Source organism: Myotis davidii, unplaced genomic scaffold (assembly GCF_000327345.1).
Source record: "Myotis davidii unplaced genomic scaffold, ASM32734v1 scaffold168, whole genome shotgun sequence".
Taxonomy (NCBI): Eukaryota; Metazoa; Chordata; class Mammalia; order Chiroptera; family Vespertilionidae; genus Myotis; species Myotis davidii.
The window spans coordinates 1,941,368-1,963,891 of NW_006383016.1; the positions used below are offsets into that span (position 1 = coordinate 1,941,368).

At 34.9% G+C, this 22,524-nt stretch overlaps 1 protein-coding gene and 1 long non-coding RNA gene across 4 annotated transcripts in view; both read right to left on the reverse strand.

The window, feature by feature from the left end:
• Positions 1–22,524, reverse strand: part of TAX1BP1 (Tax1 (human T-cell leukemia virus type I) binding protein 1) — a 64,323-nt gene that overhangs the window by 30,194 nt on the left and 11,605 nt on the right. For all 3 annotated transcript variants that reach the window (XR_001512366.1, XM_015558138.1, XM_006778974.2), the window contains exons 4-13: positions 20,085–20,272; positions 16,494–16,652; positions 15,407–15,555; positions 15,222–15,312; positions 13,980–14,165; positions 8,427–8,651; positions 7,441–7,587; positions 5,639–5,762; positions 4,310–4,413; positions 1,477–1,602 (exon numbers count right to left, since the gene is read on the reverse strand). Coding sequence is in view for 2 of the 3 variants with exons in the window: in XM_015558138.1 (XP_015413624.1) it covers positions 1,477–1,602; positions 4,310–4,413; positions 5,639–5,762; positions 7,441–7,587; positions 8,427–8,651; positions 13,980–14,165; positions 15,222–15,312; positions 15,407–15,555; positions 16,494–16,652; positions 20,085–20,272 (1,499 nt within the window). In the remaining variant the exon portion in view is untranslated. The remainder of the gene's footprint in view (positions 1–1,476; positions 1,603–4,309; positions 4,414–5,638; positions 5,763–7,440; positions 7,588–8,426; positions 8,652–13,979; positions 14,166–15,221; positions 15,313–15,406; positions 15,556–16,493; positions 16,653–20,084; positions 20,273–22,524) is intronic.
• Positions 10,429–13,972, reverse strand: LOC107181680. Its single transcript, XR_001512367.1, has 2 exons — positions 13,743–13,972; positions 10,429–11,179 (listed from the first exon to the last, which is right to left on the reverse strand). It is a non-coding gene; the product is annotated as an uncharacterized LOC107181680 (long non-coding RNA).

Consider the following 22,524-nt stretch of genomic DNA (forward strand, 5'->3'; position numbering starts at 1 on the left):
CCGCCTCCTCAGCAGCGCTAAGGATGTCCGACTGCAGTTTAGGCCTGCTCTCCGCTGGCAAGTGGACATCCCCCGAGGGCTGCCGGGCTGTCAGAGAGATGTCTGATTGCCATCTTAGGCCCAATCCCCCGGGGAGCGGGCCTAAACCAGCAGGTGGTCATCCCTTGAGGGGTCCCAGACTGCGAGAGGGCACAGGCCGGGCTGAGGGACCCCACCTCCACCCGAGTGCACAAATTTTTATGCGCCAAGCCTCTAGTAAGATAATAAAAGGACTACCAGTAAAGCTACCTTACAATGTGCCACCTGCTCTAGTCCCAATGGGGGAAACCTAAAGGAATTCTTGGTATTGTTAAGAATATTACATGCCTTAGTAAAGTTAAATAATTTAGAACTTCCTTTATTTAGTCACACACAAAAATATGCCGAACTATCCTATATAATAGAAACCTAATATGCTAAGTGTCTGGTCACCTGGTCCATTCAAACGATCAAAGCGTAATAATCTAATGATATGCTAAGACTGCTCAACCGCTCGTTATGACATGCACTGACCACCAGGGGGAAGACAGTCGACCAGTCGCTATGACATGCCCTGACCACCAGGGGGCAGACGCTCCAACAGGTAGGTTAGCTTGCTGCTGGGGTCCGACAAATTGGGACTGAGCAAGATGGGCCAGACATGCCCTGGCGCCCTCCCACGGTACTTCCCAGGCTGGCCAACCTCCTGCATCCCTCCCCAGCCCCAATCGTGCACCAGTGGGGTCCCTCACCTGGCCTGAGCCCCCTCGTAATCCGGGATCCTCTGGGATGTCGGAGAGACCGTTTTGGCCTGATCCCACAGGCCAGGCCAAGGGACCCCAATGGTGCACAAATTCGTGCACCAGGCCTCTAGTACAGCAGTTCTCAACCTGCGGGTCGTGACCCCTTCACAGGGGTCGCCTAAGACCATCGGAAAACACATATATAATTTACATATTGTTTACAGTAGCAAAATTATAGTTATGAAGTAGCAACGGAAATAATTTTATGGTTGGGGGTCACCACAACATGAAGAACTGTATTAAAGGGTCACAGCATTAGAAAGGTTGAGAACCACTGCTCTAATACATACACATATATATCTTAGAATATATAAGATTACACTTTATTCCTTAGAAAAATATCTTTTTCCTTATAAATTAGCTGTACAGCCTGCTAATTTTTTTCTAACATTCTTACAAATATCATTTACCATTCAGGCTTATTTGTTGGCTTATGTTACACTGGCAAAAATGTATTCTACAGTATTTCACTTATAGTGAAAGGCACGTACCTCAGTTACAGGCTCAATCCCTGGACCTGGTAATCAATGAAAAAAGTATCCTCAAGTGAGGATTATAAAACATAAAAAGTGCATTGGATTGATAAAAATTATAGATAACACATTTTCAAAAGTACCAGCAACTATGCCTTAAGTTATACGAATATTAAACTTACTTTGTAATTGTCCTCTACTTCAGCTAGTTCTAGTTTTACATTTTCAGCAATTTTTACTTGTTCTTTCCATTTCAGCTCCATTTTTGCAAGTTCATCAGCATATTTATTGCACTTTGTTTTCTCATCCTAAATAAAATTATTAAATTCCCAAAAGATTTTAAATCCATATAGAGCCAATATCTACACACAAATATACTAAGGTACAATGGGGGACAGGGGGAGAGATTTGTGTAATATATTCAACAATAAAGAACTTAAATTATAAAAAAAATACTAAGGTATACGCTAAATGTATATTGTAACACTGTTGTAACAGTATAAAAATTGAAATAACCAAATGTCTGTCAGTGGAAGATTGAATAAATCACTTTATATGCACATAATGGAATTAACAAAGAAAAATGTCAAGATTCATTAACTGAAAATAGCAAGTTGCAAAAACAAAATACATAGTGTAATCCTATCTTTGTTTCAAAAGTTGTTTAACAATTTTATATGATGTCTATGTAGTACTGCATAGAAAAATATGAAATAATTAATAGCTCTTATTTCTGGGTATCAGGGTCATGATGGTACTTTTTACCATCTTTATTCTTTATTCCTATAATACCATATTTCACAATAACCATGTATTACTTTTGTAAAGGAAGGTAATAAAAATTAGATACTTTTAGTGCCACTGTTTCCTGATACTGATAAATAAAACTCTGGGATTTCCAGACCAAGACAACTTCTAGGTTGACTTGTCATACACTGCTCTACTCTAGAACTCAGATGTTAAAAGGGAGGAGTTACAAACACAAAAAAAAAGGTAAAGTGGCCAACTTCATGTTGAAGATTTTTGTTCAAGGTGAAAAGTTTTAAAATATGCTTTGAGCAAGTCAATGGAGAAAACAAGTCTTTTCATCTAAGAATGTTAAATCAACTGATTAACCATATTATACAAACCATGCCTCACACTACACACAAAAATAAACTTAAAATGGCTAATACAGCCAAAACCGGTTTGGCTCAGTGGATAGAGCGTCGGCCTGCGGACTGAAAGGTCCCGGGTTCGATTCCAGTCAAGGGCATGTACCTGGGTTGCGGGCACATCCCCAGTAGGAGGTGTGCAGGAGGCAGCTGATCGATGTTTCTCTCTCATCGATGTTTCCAACTCTCTCTCTCTCTCCCTTCCTCTCTGTAAAAAATCAATAAAATATATTTTTAAAAAAATGGCTAATACATCTGTATGTAAAAACGTAAGATTATAAAATTTCTAGAAGACAAGGTAAGAGAAAATATAAGTTAAATTAGGTAAATGTTTCTTAGAACATAAAAAGACTAAAACAGTAAAAAAAATTTTTGATACTCTGTACTTCATCAAAATTAAAACTTTTTCTAAAAATACCATTAAGGACATGAAAAGGCAAGCTACAGAATGGAGAAAATAATTTCTACACATATATGAGACAAAGCACTTATTGCCAGAATAAAGAACACAAACTCAGTAAGATAACCCAATTTTTATATAGTAAAGATTTGAATTCTTGCAATAAAAAGGAGTTAAGAACCAATATAAGCAACAACATACCTAAGTCTCAAAAAATTATGCTGAAAGAGGACAGGAAACAGAGTACAAACCATATGATTCTATTTATAGAAACTGTACAAACAGTATGCTAATCTATAATGACAGAAAGCAAGCCAATAGTTTCCCAGGGATGGGGAGAGAGGGAGGGATGAGTTGCGAACAGATGTAAAAAAAAAAAAACCCTGACGTGGTAAGTTTCACAACTATATAGGCAAAAGTGATCAAATTACAGACTTTAAATATGTGCAGTTTATTGGATTTCAATTGCACTTCAACACAGTTGTAAAAGAAAATAATGTACCTTGAGGAAGGTTTTACTTTCCATGGAACAATCTATCTTCCTTTCAATAGTACATGATGAATTTTTAATATTCATCCAGAATTGTTCTATACTTAATGAATAATTTAGTCCTTTATCATAAATAACTACTTTGAACTCTAGCATAAACTGTACTAATCAACACTTCCACAGAAAGAAAGATCATCTGAAGCAACATAAACATTCAGTTTAAAATCTGGTTTAAAAAATCACATTAATATTATTTACAAGGCAGTAGCATAAAATATTTTAAATTACTCTAGTAACCTTGAGCTAATATATGCACTTCTCCAGCTCTGAAAAATTATCCCTCTCCTCTCCACATGCAAAGAAACCGACACAAAAAAATATTTAAACAAACAAAAATTACATACACAAAATAGCTTTTCCTCCTTCTCCAAATCAGATATAAATGAGAAGCATTTTTCCTTTGTCCTTTACATACTCTAGAAGTGAATGCTACCAAGACAGTTACAAAACTGAAATATTTTAATAATATAGTTTAAAATCATCAAAGTAAGTAACACTGTAAAGGCAACAACTCATTTGATTAGTGTTCCCTTTCCACTTTGCAAATCTGGTCATTTTAAGATTTGGTAAAAATCTTTACTATTATTACAGTAAATGTAAAAGGAGCACTTCTCTTTTATAAAGTTCCATGTATCCTGATAATAAGACAAACAATATCCAACCTCAATCACTTGCCCATTATCAAGTACGTCAGGTGAACAAAAACTAATTTTAGGACCATGATTTTACATACAGATCTACATGAAAAGGCACACACAACAACGCCCTCTCAACAGCTAAACGAAATACCAGTACATGTACCTGCTGTATAAAAAAGAAACCCTAGGACGCCCATCAATCGAAACAATAAAGGTAACCTAAGCCATTACATTTGATAAATATATCTTTCACTTACAAGGTGGCTAGCTTACCTGCAAGAGTTGCTTACACTTATTATACTTTTCTGTTTTGTCAGCAATTTCTTTGGTCATTTCACAGACTTGTCCTTTTGTTACAATGTCAAAATCTGTCTCGGCTATAACAAGGCAGAAAATAAGGTCATTAAAAATTAGTTTTCTCTTTATATTATTTTCCTGTTCAGAATAACTTAAAGATCAGGATACTGTGAAATATAATAAATGGAATACTGAAGAAAAAAAACACCTATTTAAAAAATATATATTCATACATTAAACAAACAAAGAAGGATAATATATATAAACTCTAGGTAAAAAGTCTTTAAATGTCAGTTTGGCCAGAACCAAGTTCATGTTCAGTAATGAAAGGATCTTTTTTAATTAGCTAAAAATAGTTCTAAAAATGTATATAACTGAATAGACAGGATAAGCAGAAAAGCCATACTCTTTGAGAAAACATTTTAAATCATTTTTCCAGTCTTTCATCACTATTCACTAGGTCTTTATTAAGTAAATATTGTACAACACCATGTAGGTAACTAAGCGGATGTACAGAAATATAAAACAAGATCTTGTTCTGTAGCAGCTGAAGCTAATTAAATATTTAATAATAGAGGAAATTTATAATACATTTTAAAAGTATAAGACATCAATTGCCCAAACATTACATGTGGAAATATACTTTTAGATACTCTAGTACTTATCTTCATTATTGCTAAATAATTAACACAGGGTGGGAAAAAAAATGAGGAAAAGTAAAATCCTAGAGTTAATTCAAATTTACATGTTGTTCAGGTATTCATTATTTCTCTCTACTCTGTTCTATAAATTAATAAACTAATAAAAAATTTTATCTTATCCACTGACAAGTACACTGAGAAAAGTACCCTACTGATCCAAAGCAGCCGGAGAGAGAGAGAGAGAGAGATGAGACACACCAAACGGGATTTACAAGTTATTCCCCCTAACAGAATTGAACTGAAGTGCGAGAAATGTTTCAAAATTCCATAGATTTTAGTGGAATGTTCATTAAAAATTCAATTCTTGGCTTTTGTCCTATAGCCCAAAAGCTATACAAATCTGAGCTCACAAACACCAGGTCATTTAACACTTGTGAATAGTCTCATGAAGATAAACACTAGTTCACACTCACATTTTATATATTCACCACATGCATGACTTTAACTTTTAGATCCTTACTTTCCCTTTGCCTCAATCCCTTAAATATACTATAAAGATTTCTATAAACTCCCTAAAATTCTTACTCCTGGAATAAGGCAATATAAGTAAGTATAAATACTTTTTAAGGCAGGACACTACACAAAAAGTCTAAAACATTTTTACCTGCAGAAGATAGTGGCTTTACACCTATAGTAGAGGTAGTAGTAGCTGGGTCTGTGTTTATTGAGGCCTCATTCACCTTCTGCTGAATTCCAATTTTCTTTGTGAAGACATTATTGTTATTGGCCTATTCAAAATGTTAACAATAAATTATTAAATGAATTCTATTTTCACCCTTCAGCCATTATGTAAATAATCATATCAAAAATCCTGAAAGTCCACAAAGCTACTAACTGTCCTAAAAGCCAGCAAAGACTAAAGTTACACACACCACTTTACTCATATTACAAAAGAGAAAACCTTATGTTTTTACTTGTCAAAACATCAAAAGACCACCAAAGTAGAAATCTCACAAGTTTTCTACTACAAAGTCATAAAATACTTAAAGGCCCAAAACCAAAATCTATACATTTGGTTCATAGTTAAAGTGTAATTTTTTTTCTTTACAAAAGCCTTCCCACTTTATCGCATGCATTTCTTGCTTCTTTTGTCTCCTTTCAGATTTCAAAAAAGACAGAAAATAAAACTGTCTTTACAGTAAATGTGGCTAGTAAAGAAAACTGTGGTGCTTTTCAACTTCGGGTTTTAAATGTGTTTCTTCACTTCCAAGACTCCATTACATAAAAAACCTTATATTTAAGCACAATTTGGGGACCCACATTAAAACACACAGACATCAAAGCAGGGGCAATATAATTGATTTTATTAAATCTGCCTTCCCACCCTCAAATGGAATATAAAACGATTAGCTGATGATTTTTAACTCTTCCGAATCTAGTGGATATGAATAGGAGGAAAGAACTCACCAATGACAATTTGTAAATGGTGAACCCCCCACCAAAGACAAACGTCATTGTCACAAAGAGGGACTTGGGACTCGATAGTATATAATGAATATTTAAGTGAAATATACATTTAATCAACCTAAGAAGAAAATGGTGAAAGGAAGGCTCTTTTTTCCCCTGCTACTGCCCTTGCTTCCTTCATTGGTTCTCCAGTAAATAAAAATACCAGATATTAAAAAATTATTATTACAGTCCTGGACAGTTTTTCTCAGTGGTTAGAGTGTCAGCCCTCAAACTGAAGAGTTGCAGGTTCAATTCCCAGTCGTCAAGGGGACATACATCAGTTGCACGTTTCCCAGCCCTTGGTAGGGGCACATGTGGGAGACAACCAAACCATACGTTTCTCTCACGCTGATGTCTCTCCCCGCCCCAGCATCCCTCCATTCCACTCTTTCTAGAAATCAATGTAAAAAATGCCCTCTGGTGAGGATTAAAAAGAAAATTTTAATCATTACAGTATTAGGCCAATGACATGAAATCAAGCAGAGGTAAATTATATTAAAAAGAATGGTATTTTCAAGATAATAAACTAGAGGCCCAGTGCATGAAATTCATGCACGGGTAGGGTCCCTAGGCCTGGCCAGCGATCAGGGCTGATCTGTGGGGAGACTGGTGGGGAGATCAGGGGAGCCCTGCTGGCACCTGCCTTGGTCGGCCTGGTGCCGCCCACTTGCAGACCCCACCCCCCGCCTCCGCCGCTGGTCACCACCCTCTGCCAGGTGACTGGCAAGGCGATTGGGGGGCCCCCCCGCTGGCACCAGCCTTGGCTGGCCTGGGGCCTGCAGGCAGCTCCTGCATTGAGCATCTACCTCCTAGTGGTCAGTGCATATCATAGCAACCGGTCATTCTGCCGTTTGGTCAATTTGCATATAAGGCTTTTATTATATATTATGATTTAATTGCAAACAAAAATATTGATAAAAGAAATGTTTCACTATGTATGAATTCTGTTATACTTACTGATTGGTCTGAAAGTTTGTTTATTTGTTTTTGGAGCCTCTGGCATTCCTTGAATTTTTCTTTATAATGATCTGCTGCCATCTGAAGACGAAGTTTCAGATCTTCAACTTCTCTTCTCAGTTCATGTTCCAGTGTATCAGTTTTTTCCTAAAAAAAAAATAAACAACTCCTCTAAGAAAAAGATAAAAATTTTCTATCATAACAGTAGAAAATTCAAACTTCATTTTCACTTTTTTCTTTTTGGCTTTTTTTATCATTAAATATGTTTTTATTGATTTCAAAGAGGAAGGGAGAGGGTGGAGGAGGAAGAGGGAGAGAGAAAGAGGGAAGGAGGGAGAGAGGGAGGGAGAGAGGGAGGGAGGGAGGGAGGGAGAGAGACAGACAGACAGAGAGAGAAACATCAGTGATGAGAATCAATGATCAGCAGTTACCTCCTGCACACCACCCCCTACTGGGGACCAAGCCCACAACCTAGGCATGGGCTCTGACTGGGACTTGAACCATGACCTTATGGTTCATAGGTCACTGAGCCACACCGGCCAGGCTCTGTTTTTATTTTGGAGATTTAGCTATAGGGCCATATCAATTAGTTCTCCTAATAAATCCAGCTCTATATTCTTACAACTAAGATTCATTAAAAAACTAGAGAAGAATAATCCACCTCCTGAGGAGCAAGTATTACTCTGTTAAATAACCATAATACCTTTTATGCAGCTAGTAAATAAGAAATTCCAACAAAGTAATATATGCCTGACATCAGAAAGTTTAATTAGCAATAATAGACCAGCTTTTATTAACCATTAGGAATTTGCTTACAGCAGTTTTTCTTAAAGCATACATTAATTTCAACCCAAGAGGTTTCAATGACTAAACAAAATGAATGGAAACTTAAAATTCTGATGAGGAATCTGACTTGATTTATTTTAACGTAACTCACTCTTACAAGTTTTGATCAAAATGGAAACTCAAAATTAACTTGCTTTTACCTGGTCTTTTTTCATAGCATTTAGTTTAAGTTCTGCCACTGCATCAGCTAACTGCTTTTTTACTTTCTCATTTTCCAAGCGTGCAGTATGTAGATCAGCCATCGTTTTATCTCGCACATTTACAGCATCACTAAGTTCTTTAGTCAGAAAGACAACTTCTTGTCGAGTTGCCTGGATCTGCTCCTCTGCTTTACGAAGTTGCTCCTTTAAGAAAAATGTATCTTCCTAAAGAAATGCAGATAAATATATTTATAATTAAAACATTCAATTAAAAAATACAAGCAGAAACTATTTTTACTCATATTTCAACAAATCCAAAATTTTAAATTAAATATTGCTCTTCTATTCAGAACTTAAAGTATATGTCTAGAAAAAACTAGGGATGTGACTTAAGTTTCCTCACAGAATACATATATAACAAACCTATGCACTGAATATCACTATTACCACTTTATACACAGGTAAACTGAAGTATAGGAAGTTCAGGCAACATATTCAGTGCTTTCATGGCCTGACTGAGACCAGAATGAAAGCTCTTGTCCCCCAGAATCTCTCCAGTTGGAAGTACTGACCTTCATTTTTTACAATCACCAATAAAAATAATTTCAAAAACTTGTAACTCAAAAAAATTTGTTTCAATTTTTTTTTGAGAGAGAGGAAGGGAGTGGGGAGGGAGGGAGGGAGAGAGGGAGAGAGAAAGAGACATTAATGAGATATTGAACCATACATTGGTTGCCTCACCCACACTTCCTACTGAGGATCAAGCCCACAAACCGGCATGTGCCCAGGAATCGAACAGGCAACCTTTCAATGCACGGGATGATGCCCAACTAAGCCCCACCAGCCAGGATGTAACTAAAAAAATTTTCGTTAAACAATGTTTCTACTATCTAACCTAAAAAATAACCAATATATTAATATACCATTACTTAAACTTAAGTTTTTAAAAAATATTGATATGCAAATAGAAAAGATGAGGCACTGGGGAAATGAAAAGTTAATTAAGCATTCCTTAAGCCTAAAAATATTGTTAAAAGTTAAAATTGCCATAAAATTATTTCCTTTTTTAACTAGACATTATGAGCTCAAAAAATCTAGTTCATTCAACTTTCCTATTTTCATCTCTGTACTAAAAATACTGTAAGCTCAGAAAAAGTAAAACCCATTCTTGGTTGTTAAACTGTTAGCTCCTTAGAAGGAATTGTAAATGATTATTTATGTAATGTTATGGTGGAGAAAATCTTTGTAGGTGTAACAGTATTAGATCTAACTATATAAATATTCTCAGCTTCCATATACCAAAATAGAAAAAAGGGGTAGTGAAGAAGGGAATAATACTTTCCAGTGGTTGGCAACTGCGGCTCGCGAGCCACATGCGGCTCTTTGGCCCCTTGAGTGTGGCTCTTCCACAAAATACCGACTTCTGCGCATGGGCCACGAAGTTTCAATCGCACTGTACGTGCGCACCCGCACGTGGTATTTTGTGGAAGAGGCATACTTAAGGGGCCAAAGAGCTGCATGTGGCTCGTGAGCCACAGTTTGCTGACCACTGGTATAAGCGACTTTTCTAATCAATAACGAAAACCCCAAACAATAAATAAATAAATAAAACTGGAGAAAAACATGAACATGGTATTTTTTAAAAAGAAATGGCTAGTATGTAAACCGAAAACACTCAACTCATGAACAATAAAATAGAAAAATTCAAACAAATACCATTCATCATCTTTCAAATTGTTAAAGCTTAAAGAACTGTAATACTCCAATATTTGGTTGGGGTTAGCAAAATCAACAAATTTATAAACAGTTGGACTTACATAATCTGTAAGTGGTATAACCTTGCTAATCAGATTTTTGCAACATTCATGAACACCTTTAAAAAGCACATGTCTTTTAATGTAGCAATTTTTCATGAGTTTCTAATAAAATTAATAACGGGTAGGAACATAGGTTTAAACTTTACAGGAATTCAATTAAATATTAATATAATGAATAATTATTAAATGACTAAAAATATGAGAATTTATTACAAATAAATTGATATATCCTCCACACAATGAAAGTCTACGCAGCCATTACAAACAGTAGCATGTATCATATACTGTTGGTATATTACTTTTTTTAAATAACTGAATATTTCAACACTCAACCCAACAATTGCACTTGGAGGAATTTATGCTACAGATTTATATGTGTATGTCTAGATATCTGTATAATAATTTTTACTGCAATATGCTTATAATAAAGACTGTACACAATTAAAACTGATTATATACTAAGTGAGCTGTAAAAGAGAGACACTACACAGCTGTTGCAATGAAGGAGAAAGATCTGTATGCTTACTCCTTTTGCAAGATGCCCAGACATTCCTTCAATTTTTTATAGGTTCTGAAATATTATATAACCACATTTTCGTTAAGTACATTTCCAAAAAAATTAAAAATTATATAATGATGTAAGTATTACAATGTCCCCTTCTTTTCCCCCATTGACCTCTTCTAGCCTGCCTCCATCCCACCCTCCAACCCAGGCCTTCACCACACTGTTATCTGTGTCCATGGGTTATGCATATATGCATGCAACTTCTTTGGTTGAGCTCTTCCTAGAGGGTTACTTTTACTTTGTACCTTCATATACTACTTGAATTCTCTTATTACCATGATACTATATTGCTTTTATAATTTAAAAAAATTTTTAACAATAATCATTTTTCCAGGTATTCCTTATGTATGTTTTTCCTCAGAGAAGTCTTGCTTTAATAGGAAAAGGATATTTAGAGAAATTTTTAGCATTTTATTAAACAACGAATAAGCAATCAAATACACTTTCACCTTTACATTTGCAATCTGCTACGTTAAATACCCTGAAAAGTAACTTGGACCTTAATCATCTATAATAATAAAAGCGTAATTTGCTAATTAGACTGGACAGCCAAACGACCTTGTGGACGTCCTTCTGGAAGTCCTTCCAGATGACCTTCCGGACAAAGCCAGGGCTGCAAGGGTCGAGCCCCTTGCAAGAATTTCGTGCATCAGGCCTCTAGTGAAATATAAATGTCATGAATGTCTGACATTTATATTAACTATGTCTGAGCATGTTTAATAGCAAACTACTGAAAACAACACAATACTCATCCATAAAAATTAATAAATCAATGTAAACCTACACAAAGTAGTACTATACAGCCATTTTTAAAAATTAGAAAGATCTCTATGAATTAATATGGAATGATTTCCAGTTTATATTGTTAAATGAAAAACAGCAAAGTACAAAATATATATAGCATGACATTTTTTTTAAGAAAGAAAGGGATCAAAAGGAGTATGTGCACACCAACACCTGCACATAAGCTTAATTTTTCCAAAAAAAAGCAGAAAGTAAAGAAAATGTTTACCTATGGGTATAAGTTAAAACAGGGATTTGATAAGGAAGAGATTGAGACATCAGAGTAAATTTTTTACATCATTTTGACTTTTGTATGATGCAACAATTTCACATATTCAAAAAATTAAATCAAAAGGTTAAGATTATGAAAACAAATATTAAACTTAAATATATACAAATACACTGAACTGTACTACAAATTCATAAAAAAGTTTTAAAATTTTAATTCAAGTAATCTGAACATAGCGTCCTATACTTCCTTAGTGAAATATACTCTACAAAAAGTTTTGGAATAGATCTTAATTTTATTTAGCAGACTTATTGTTGGAAGTGGCATTGACATAATTCTGAATTTATTGGCATATATAGCTGGGTAGAAAACAAATATAATGATGTTTTGGAAAAAGGGTTCTCACATTGGTAAAAGAGATCTATAATAACAAAAGCGTAACATGCAAATCAACCCAATGGCCAAACAGCGGAATAACTGTCCAGACAACCACACTGACACCTACTAGTGCCAGGCCAGCCAAGGCGGGTGCAATGCAGTTGGTCGGGGGGCCCCACCATCTCCCCACGATCACCCCGCAGAGGGAGGCCCAGGCCACCGGCTGGCAGGGTGATCAATGGGGGGACTCCACGATCGCCCAAAGGAGGAGGCCCAGGCCACCCTCTGTGGGACCATCAACCGGCGGGGCTCCACAGAACTGGGAAACCAGGGTATGTGGCAGCGGATTTGGGCAGTGCCAGGCCAAGGCAGGTGCAGGTGGGAGATGGGGCCGAGAGGCAGCTGGAGCTGTAAAGGCCTACCCTTGCATGAATTTTGGGCACTGGGCCTCTAGTATTAATATAAAATAGAGAAAGATATGGAAAGTCCTAGATTTGAAGTAAAGATATAAATTAAACACAAAATGTTTAATGAAAGTATAAGGAAACAACCCCTAGTAGCAACAGAATCCAGTTTCAAAATACCATTCCCTACCAAAAAAAAAAAAAAAAAACAGAGCTCCTTGGAAAAATGTCTAATCCCTAAAGCTGTTAACATACAGTTGTGCCACAAAACAAAAGCACTCAAAGCATTAAGGGATCGAATCAAAAAGACACAGAAGCAGATTTGAAAAGGTTCCCCCTCGCTAAATATGGGACTATTTGGGTATAAAAAAAGAATATTGATGATGACATAATACACTGAACAAAAAAGAATCCAAAGACCATAGTGATATAATAAAGGGGGAGATGGCAATAGTGAACTTCTCCTCATTATAAAGGAATACCTACTAATAAATGTGAAAGGAATGACAGAATTTTTAAGTCACCATTTTGCAATCATTAAAGTAGTAACTGATGCAGGTGAGGATCATCAAGGGATAAAAAACACTGGGTGAGAGACTACTAGGGAATAGGATGTTCACATGATCTCAAGTATTATCCCACAGATTACTCAATAATCACAGAAGGAAAGGCACTGATATATGAAGAGACAGGCAGACATAACTTTAAACAAATGAGTAAACCTAACATGATCAAGAATGAAATTAACACTGTGACCTTTGATATGACTGCAACAGAATGTACAAAACATCACCTATGCCTTTTCTTGCCAAAAATAAATGTTTGACCTGATCTAGACATGAAAAACAACAGACAAATCTAAATTATGGAACATTCCCTCAGACAAGCCTGAATTCTTCAAAAGTATCAATGTCAAAAAAGACAAAAAGTATAGGGACACTACTATAGATTAGAACAGACCAAGAACACAATACTAAATTTATATATGATCTTTGACCACGCCTGGATCAAGAAATTTTAAAGGTTAAATAAAAACATATTTGGGATAATTTGAATGTAGACTAGAACTAAATACAAAATGAATACTAAAAATCAGTGTTAAATTTCTTAGGTGTGCTAATGGTATTATGGTCATAATACCTGCAACTGACTTTCAAATGGCTCAGAAAAGGCATATATATGGGGGAGATAAAGACAGTTTGCCTTTATTTGAGAATATGTATTCATTGTTTCGTTCTTCCAACTTTCCTATAGTTTGAACTTCTTCAAAAGAAAAGGCTAGGGGAGAGAAGATTAAAAATATAAACCATCATATTGTATACATTTAACAGAGATAATGTTTTACAACCTTCAAATACATGCTGCAAAAGTACTTACCTTACTGGAGGTGGTAAGCAGGTAAGCCCTTTGCAGACTATCCTTTTCAGCCAAACAGAATTGTAGTCTGCCAATCTCTTCTTTGAAATGAGTAATCATGTTTTCTTTGTTCCCATCTAAATTCTTTAAAGTTTGGACCTCTGACACAAGCTTGGTATTTTCTATTTCTCTATTCTTCAAATGGACCTGTAACAGTGCTTAAAAATGTCAAGAATATTGTAACTCCATAACCTAAGTCAGTCCAAGTTTAAAATACCACTGTCTATCTCTAACCCAAATATGATTAAGGAATGGGAAGACTTACCAGACTTGGAGTCAGGAGACACAAGTTCTGCCAAGTGACTAGCTAACTATGTGGATTAACAACACAGCTTTTCTAAGTTTTTTTTTTTTAACTTTCCAAAGACACTAATAATTCTAAGATCTAATAATATTACCTGATCTCTAAAGTCTTTTCCTTTGATTTAATAATTTTAATTTCTCTTTAAAATCACAAATGGATTTGGTTGTTCTTTTGGCAAAACATTAGGTTACAGACAGATTCAGATATAAAAGCATAATGAGATTCTGGAAAACATCTTAAGCAATTCAATTTTTGCTTGTGAAAACTACTATATCACTTATTTTCTGTATGCCTGAAAATATATTTGTTGTTAATTAACCCAATAAATTTTTCCCAGAAACTTTGGCTGTGGCTGTTCGTTTGCTCACAACAGATATACAAATCAAAACTACTTTCCACTATAAAGGGTTCTCTTGCTTTGGTTAAGAGTACCAGAGATATGCCTTAGCTGGTTTGGCTCAATGGATAGAGCATTGGCCTGAGGACTAAAGGGTCCCAGGTTCAAGTCCAGTCAAGGGCACATGCCCGGGTTGTGGGCTCAATCTCCAATAGGGGCCATGCAGGAGGCAGCCGATCCATGATTCTCTCTCATCATTGATGTTTCGATCTCTCTCTCTCCCTTTCCTTTCCTCTCTAAAATAAATTTTAAAATATTTAAAAAAAAGAGTACCAGAGATAAATGAATTAGCATACTTCTTGCACTTTACTCTTTAAATGTATGGAACCTCCTGTTCCAAAAAAGCCATAAGGTGACTGCATCCTGAACTGCAACTACACAAGAGATCCTGAGCTGTAAAAACTCAGCTAAGCTGCTCCCAATTCCCAACCACTAAATAAGTTTTAGAGTAATTTTCTTATACAGCAATAGAAAAGTAACAGAAACGGAAAGAATAAATTACCTTATAAAGTTCCTTCTCATCCTTTTCTGTCTTCAACTGATATTCAAGTTGTTCTCTTTCACACTGGGCCTTCCTGAGTTTGTCCTTTAAACTGGGTTAAGGTCATGTAACATTAATATAGACAAAATAACTTCATTAAAACATTTTTAGAACATAAAGATATCTTTTAAAAGTGTCAGAAATACCTGTCTAATTCAGTTTCTTTTTCAATTGCTTTATTTGTCACTAACAGAATATCTTCCTCAAGCTTGACAGCTTTGGATGTAGCATAATTGAATCTCTTCTTAAGTTCTTCATTTTCCACTTTTAAATTCTCTGATACTTCAGTAAGTTCCTAAGAAAGAACAACAATAAAGTATTTTGGGAAACGTAATTAGTATGATAAAATATGCATCTTACAGAAATCTATGTATTCTTAAATTTTAATCCCAAATTTGTCCCCTCCAAAGTGTATAAACTAAGACTAAAAACTAAACCAAAAATTGTAACATACATCCAACTTTACATATACTAAATTAACTTTTTTCTTGCATTTTCATACACTCTTGTTGATTTCACTAACTTCTCCACCAGAGGGCAGGCAACGAAAATGAGAAAAAAAAAATTTAATTAGTCACTCTCATATTTTACATAGCACTTTTCAATGTTACCCCAATGACAAATCATGTTTCATGATACTACCAAGGTTAACACTCACTTTTTTCTCCCATTTTTTTTCAGCTACTAATTAAAATCCATCTGTATCTCTAATGAAACCACACTGTTTTATACTTACACTTCTTTTTTTCTTAGCTTAAGAAATTGCATCAATATTAGATATTTTTAGGATAATTTATGTCATTTCTCACATCAAGGATTTCAAAAGTTTGTCTAATACTACATCTCATTTCACTGAATTCTGATTTTTGGAAAAGTAATTTAACTACTTTATTCTATTTTCCCTTATTCAGTGTTTATCATTCCTAATTTTATTTCCAAGCCCTCCCCTCAAAATCAATCAAATACTCTACATTTAGATATAAAGCATCTAGAAATAGTTGTCAGGCACTATGTCATCAAGCCTGGTACCAAAAATCCAAAATTTTAATCATTTACAACATAAAAAAAGTTGTGATAGAAGGTTGATAGAAACTGATCTGTTTTTGTATAAATATCTGTCTAAATGCTATTGTTTTTCAACACAGAGTTTTCACTCACTGTAACCGGTTCAGTTCTTGTAAAAAGTAGGTTTCAGGCTATCAACTCCTATCAGTTACGTAAGACTCAACCAACCTTTTTCTCTGCTTGCAGTTGGTCACATTTCTCTTTTTCATGGTTAAGTTCTCTTTCCATTCTTTCAATTTGTTCTCGAAGTTGTGTTGTTTCTTTTTCTAGAACGGCAAGCAATTTTAACAGTTCTTCTTTTTCTTTCATGGTTTTCTCCATTTTCAACTGTAAAACAAAAAAACTCATACTGGGTCTTTTTTTTTTAAATAATCCTATAATGTTACAAATTGATTTCCCATTTCAAAAAAATAGTAAAGACATTCACAGAAAGAATTTTTACATACTACTTCATATCAAATAGCCTTATTTAGCATTCAGGTAGAAAAGTTCATGAATCAAAAGTTCATGAAGCTTCCTTTGGTTGGGCAAAGAAGAAAAAAATTAAAAGTACAGTTAATGAATTTTATTATTATGTTTCCTACTGATCACTTTTCAAGTCAGTACTAAAAATAAGGCTTCATAAGTGACTTAACTCTGGGCATATCTTGAGTAATAATTTGGAAGAAAATGTATACCTCTTCCTGAATGCAAATTATGGGAAATTGTTGAATCTATTAAGAACTTTCTTATGTTACATAAGGTCTTCACCTAGAGATTACTATTAAAAGGTTCTTTAAATAAGGTATTAGGAATAAATTTCAATGTGATGCCTTTTATGTGGCATAAAATAAATTAAAAAAACTTTATAAATAAATGCAAATTTTAGGACTAAAATGAGGACTATAACATTATATTAATTCTTATGGAAACACTAATAGTTATTCTGTTCAGGAAATCTAAACTCTAATATTCTAAAAAATTAATGAATTAAGGGACCTAAAATGGTTAACACTTCTCTTACAGGCAGACATCACTAACTCTAATGAGGGAAGATTGTATATTCAGAGGAGGCATCGTATACATTTAGCTAAAATAAAATGGGCCTGGCCGACATGACTCAGTGGTTGAGTGTCGACCTATAAACCAGGAGGTTACGGTTCAATTCTGGTCAGGGCATATGCCCAGGTTGTGGGCTCGATCCCCAGTGTGGGGTGTGCAGGAAGCAGCCAGTAATGCCTCTCCCTCTCATCACTGATGTTTCTATCTTTCTCCCTCCCCCTTCCTCTCTGACATCAATAAAAATGTATTTTAAAAATAATAATTAATAAATAAAATGTATGCCCAACAATAGACCCCAAGTCAGTTTTCCAGGGTCATGGAACCAAACTGATTAAAGTCTAAAATGGTTCTTATGGACGTTGAATGGCTATAAGTTTTTAGAATGACCCTTCTACCTCATTCATCACACCAAATGAAAATGACAGGAGTAAATACCCTCAAAAGAGAACACTTGATTTATTTACTGAACGTCTTTCATACCTTGCCTATTTTATTTTTTATAATGACTTTTGGCTCTAAACTTTCTCATAGCTTAAAATATAGATACATCTTGATATACTGCAAAAGGAACATTATAAAGAACCACTTTTCCCCAGTGATTCATTTAACTGGCACATAAATTCAAATTAGATTAAAATGGATACAAGTCAACTTCCTGCCCCCAATTCTGTATTGTGAAATCTTTCAAGCACATAGCAGTTAAAATTTTACAATGAATACCCATATATCCATCACCTAAATTCACTAATATTTTGCCATTTTAATTTTATTTCCCTTTATATTCAGTACTCAATTGATTTATGTAATTGTGGAGGAGGGGAACTAAAATAAACCATTTGAAACAAAATTGCACACTTCACCCCTAACTACTGAGAGCAAGCATCTCCTAATAAGAACAATTTCCTATTCAACCACTACCATTATAATAGTTAAGAAAATTAGTAATTTTTTAAAAACTCCAGGATCCAGTCAAGATTCACACACTGAAGCATTATATTTTATGTATCACTTTTAATGCCAATAGTACCCTAGACAATGTCTCACAGATCTACTATTTTTGTGCAGTTTTAGATAAAATCATGAAAGATTTTGCTGAATGTGAAAATTTAAAAGACTTGTCCAAAACTTGGTCAGAATATAAAAACATTTTATCTCAGAAATATTTCCCTAAGAGACAGCAATTTACATTTCTTTATGAAGAAGAAGTGAAATAAATTGTATGGTGTCCCAATTTACTTAGAAAACGTGCACAAGATATGCAGATGCCATTACGCCCCTTCTTCTGTTAGTGGCCCTGAAGTCAGGGTGGTCTAGCAAGTATTCAAGAAGCTGCAATGTAAACTAACTGCATTCTTCTTAAGAGCTGGGCTTGTTTCAGCATCTTTGACTAGCATTCAAATACCAGGCTAAAAACCTTGATCATCAGGCAGTTGTCAACACAAAATGTTTCAGTCAGCCTATAAAAGTTACATTTCTTTATTTAAGATAAGAGAAGAATTTCTGGAAGGGGGAAGGATAGATATGGAAGAATTCACACACAAAAAAAGAAAAAATAAAGTATGTTATCTATAACCTCTTGTCTTTTTTCTCTAATCTCAGTTTATTAAGGTAAATAAGATAAAATCAAAGTCATAAAATATTTACATGTAAAAAGCTCATCTGACTATAAAGAAAAGCAATGACCTGTCAGTAAATGTGAATATAAAGCAATCAAAAATGTATGCTGAACCAATTAAAGAAGCTGTATTTCACAGAAACACAAATGTAACATTCCAGTACTTAGGTTTAGGGTATTTCAAAATATTGAGAAATACTTTGAAAGAATGTTGTTCTAATTTCTTCTTCAGTAACTACTAAGAATTAAGACATAAGGCATTATTAGAGCATCTGCACAGTACATTTCTATTGGAGCCAATGCAATGACTCCAAATATTCAATTAAAAAAAAGAGTGAGAAGCTTTTCACCTTTTTTCAGTTATGGTTAATCCAAGCTTATTCATTTGATCAGATGACAAGGAAAAAAAAATCATTCTAAAGATATTCAACTTAAACCTTGAGACTGGGATGCTTCCCTGATTCACTGCCACACTTGGGATAGAGTATGCTCATAGTACAGTAAAATAAAGTTCACATCCAATGACAGATTTATTGCTGTACACTACTTTCCCTCCAGCTTCACCTTCCAAATCTCTACCATTCTACACTTAATGGAGTAGGTCACCACCAAAGAAAGGTTGGGGGTGAGGAAATATTAGGAAAGTTATAGGTCTAAATTCTCTCAACAGTTGTTTATTGCACATCTACTATGCACAAAACACTTCCAGAGCCTAGGGACAGTCCCTGCCACAGTGAAAGCAATAACATAGTTGTGATAAAAAGACTTTTAAAGCATTTCAAAAATACACTAAGTTATGCATATATGCATAATCCATGGTCACAGACAATAGAGTGGTGAAGGCCAGAGGTAGGGGCTGGCAGCGTGCTGGTGGGGGTCAAAGGGGGATAAAGGAGGACATATGTAATATTTTCAATAATAAAGATTTTTAAACAGGAAAAAATACACTAAGTATTTTTCAATTATTTTAGTTTAAAAGCATCTGCTTTTTAGGTTATATACTTGCATAACATAAGAATTCTTAAAATGCCAATTAACCTGTGTTCTTACATGCTCTGTTTTTAAAATTATCTATGAATCACTAACTCACTGTCGGTACTAACCTCAAGAAGGCCAGCTTTTGTGGTCACCACCAACATGTCAGAATTTCCTTCATCTTCCATAGTAAGCAACTCTTCAACTGGAGAAGAAGCTCGAAACTGGAAAGGTGTACTTGCTCCACGAATTTCACCCTTATGGGTAACGTAACAGAATTGATAAAATTCTCCATCATCATTTGGAAGATAATATCCTAAGAGGAAGTTAACCAAAAATTATTAAACTTCCTATTATAAAATGTTACTTTAACAATATTTGTCACGGCCTCTCATTCCTGACCCTGTTTCTAGGCATTTAGGGTATGTCTTTCTTCCTTTTTTTCATAAATTATCAGAACTAGACTTTCCCTTCTTCCCTTAACATGCCCAAATTTTTCTACCTTGGGTCTAAGCTTATATTCCCAGAATATCCTTTTCCCAAATCTTCACTAGAGCAAAACTAAGTCATTTAGGAGAGTGTCAAAATGTAGTTTTTAAAAAGAGGAAGGCTGGAGGAGGAGCAAGGGAAAAACAAGCATGAAAATCTAGGAGAATTATTAGGAGTGAGAACATGACATTTAAAGAAATCTTCCCTCAATTCATTACACGTAAAAGGGAGATATTAACAAAAAGAATATGCTACACGTGTAAACTGTGTAAGAGCAGAAAAGAGGATGAGGTCCACTGATGCTGTAGAACAAAAAAGCTTTGGAACTACACAGATTTTATTCTGGAATTCCAGCTCTACCACTAACTATTATTTACTTAACCTCTTGTGCCCCTGAGTTTCTTAGCTGTAAAACAGACTCCAAGCCATCTACCTTAGAGTTCCAAAGTATCTATAGATAATGTATTTATACCATCCAGGCCACTAATGTGTGTTCACTATTTGTTCCTTCTTCCTTCAATTCAATTGTTACCTTCTCTTTCAAATTTTGCTGGATTATCCTAGTTCAAAATTAAGTTTCCTTCCCTCCAAAACGCCCATGGTATTTTTTACAGTAAGAAAAACAACTTCCACAATATACCTTATATTACCTTTCATTATACACATGCTTTATATCCTATATCAAGACCTCAGAAATATTGAGGGCAGATACAGAATATAAAAATTCTGGAATACCTATAAAAAGGAAACATTAAGTGACTGAAATGAACCTACAAAAAATGAATACATTCACCTTGTCTTGGATGTTACTATTAAACAGAAATCTGTAATCACTATGGCTGTTATTCTCCCATATCTTAAAATTTTCAGTCTCATTCTTATGGTATCTAGTTCATTTGATTTCATTCTTTAAAAAATAGTTGCCCTTTCTCTTTAGAAGTAAGAGAGGGGCAGAGAAAAATACAAGGTAAGCCAAGAACATCATCTGAGGCTTGAAAGTAAGAAAGAAGTCCTTTAAAAAGCACTGGAGGATGAAGGGAATATTAAAAAAAACAACAACACAGGAGCTCACCTTAATGGAGTTACCTAGGTTCAAAAAAAGCTAAGACAATTTGAGCAAAAATGATGATAGTATTAGACTTTATTCCATAGAATAAAATAAGTATCCATGAGTCCATGGTGAAGAGGATTTTTCCTAAGATAATTCCAACTAATAAATATACAAGAAATATGAGAACAGAGGAGCATCACCAGACAAATACAACAACAATAATTATTGTTAAGCAAGATTCAGTAATGTATACTAAAATGAGTGGGTAAAAGTTTGAAGAGAAACAAGATTATTTCCTTAGTCTCAAAGTAACTCCCCTATAATAGTCACTAATTACAAAAGAAAAACTATTACCTCTACAGTGGAAAAATCCAGCAGACACCACCTTAACCAAGTGATCAAGATTAGTACCAGTAATAAGATATATGGGCATAGTGCTCCCTGATACAATACACTGAGAAGGGTACAACATTAGTTCTCTGGTATTCTTCCTGAAAATGTACTACCTCAGTGCAATTATGACAAAGCATCAGACAAACCCAAAAGAAGAAACATTTTTGTACAGAAAAATAATACAATAAACTGTTTCACATACTTAAACTGTAAACCTACTTTTGCCCATCCCTGTCTTTTTCTCACCTCTAATCCCATCCAATATAAAAAAAAGTATAGTATGCAAATTGTCCCCTCCACCAGAGTTCTTTGGGAAGTTGGACCAGGGGGTGGGCTGGCCAGGGGAAAGGAGGGAGGCCCCAGCCGGTGGCGGCAGGTAGCTGGGGGAAGGGAGGGAGGGCCTAGCCGGCAGCCAGCAGCCACTAAGGACCCTAAGAGTGCACAAATTTCATGCACTGGGCCTATAGTTTGTTACATTATTCTAACAAGAGTAATAGCATTGTTTTCTCATTTGGGAAAAAGAACATCAAAAGTAAAGAGCTGATAAGAAATCAACTCTTCAATGAAAGTTAACAAGCAAAAGCCTTTATAATGTCTAATAAAATATCATGTGACCTATGTTTAAAATAGGTACT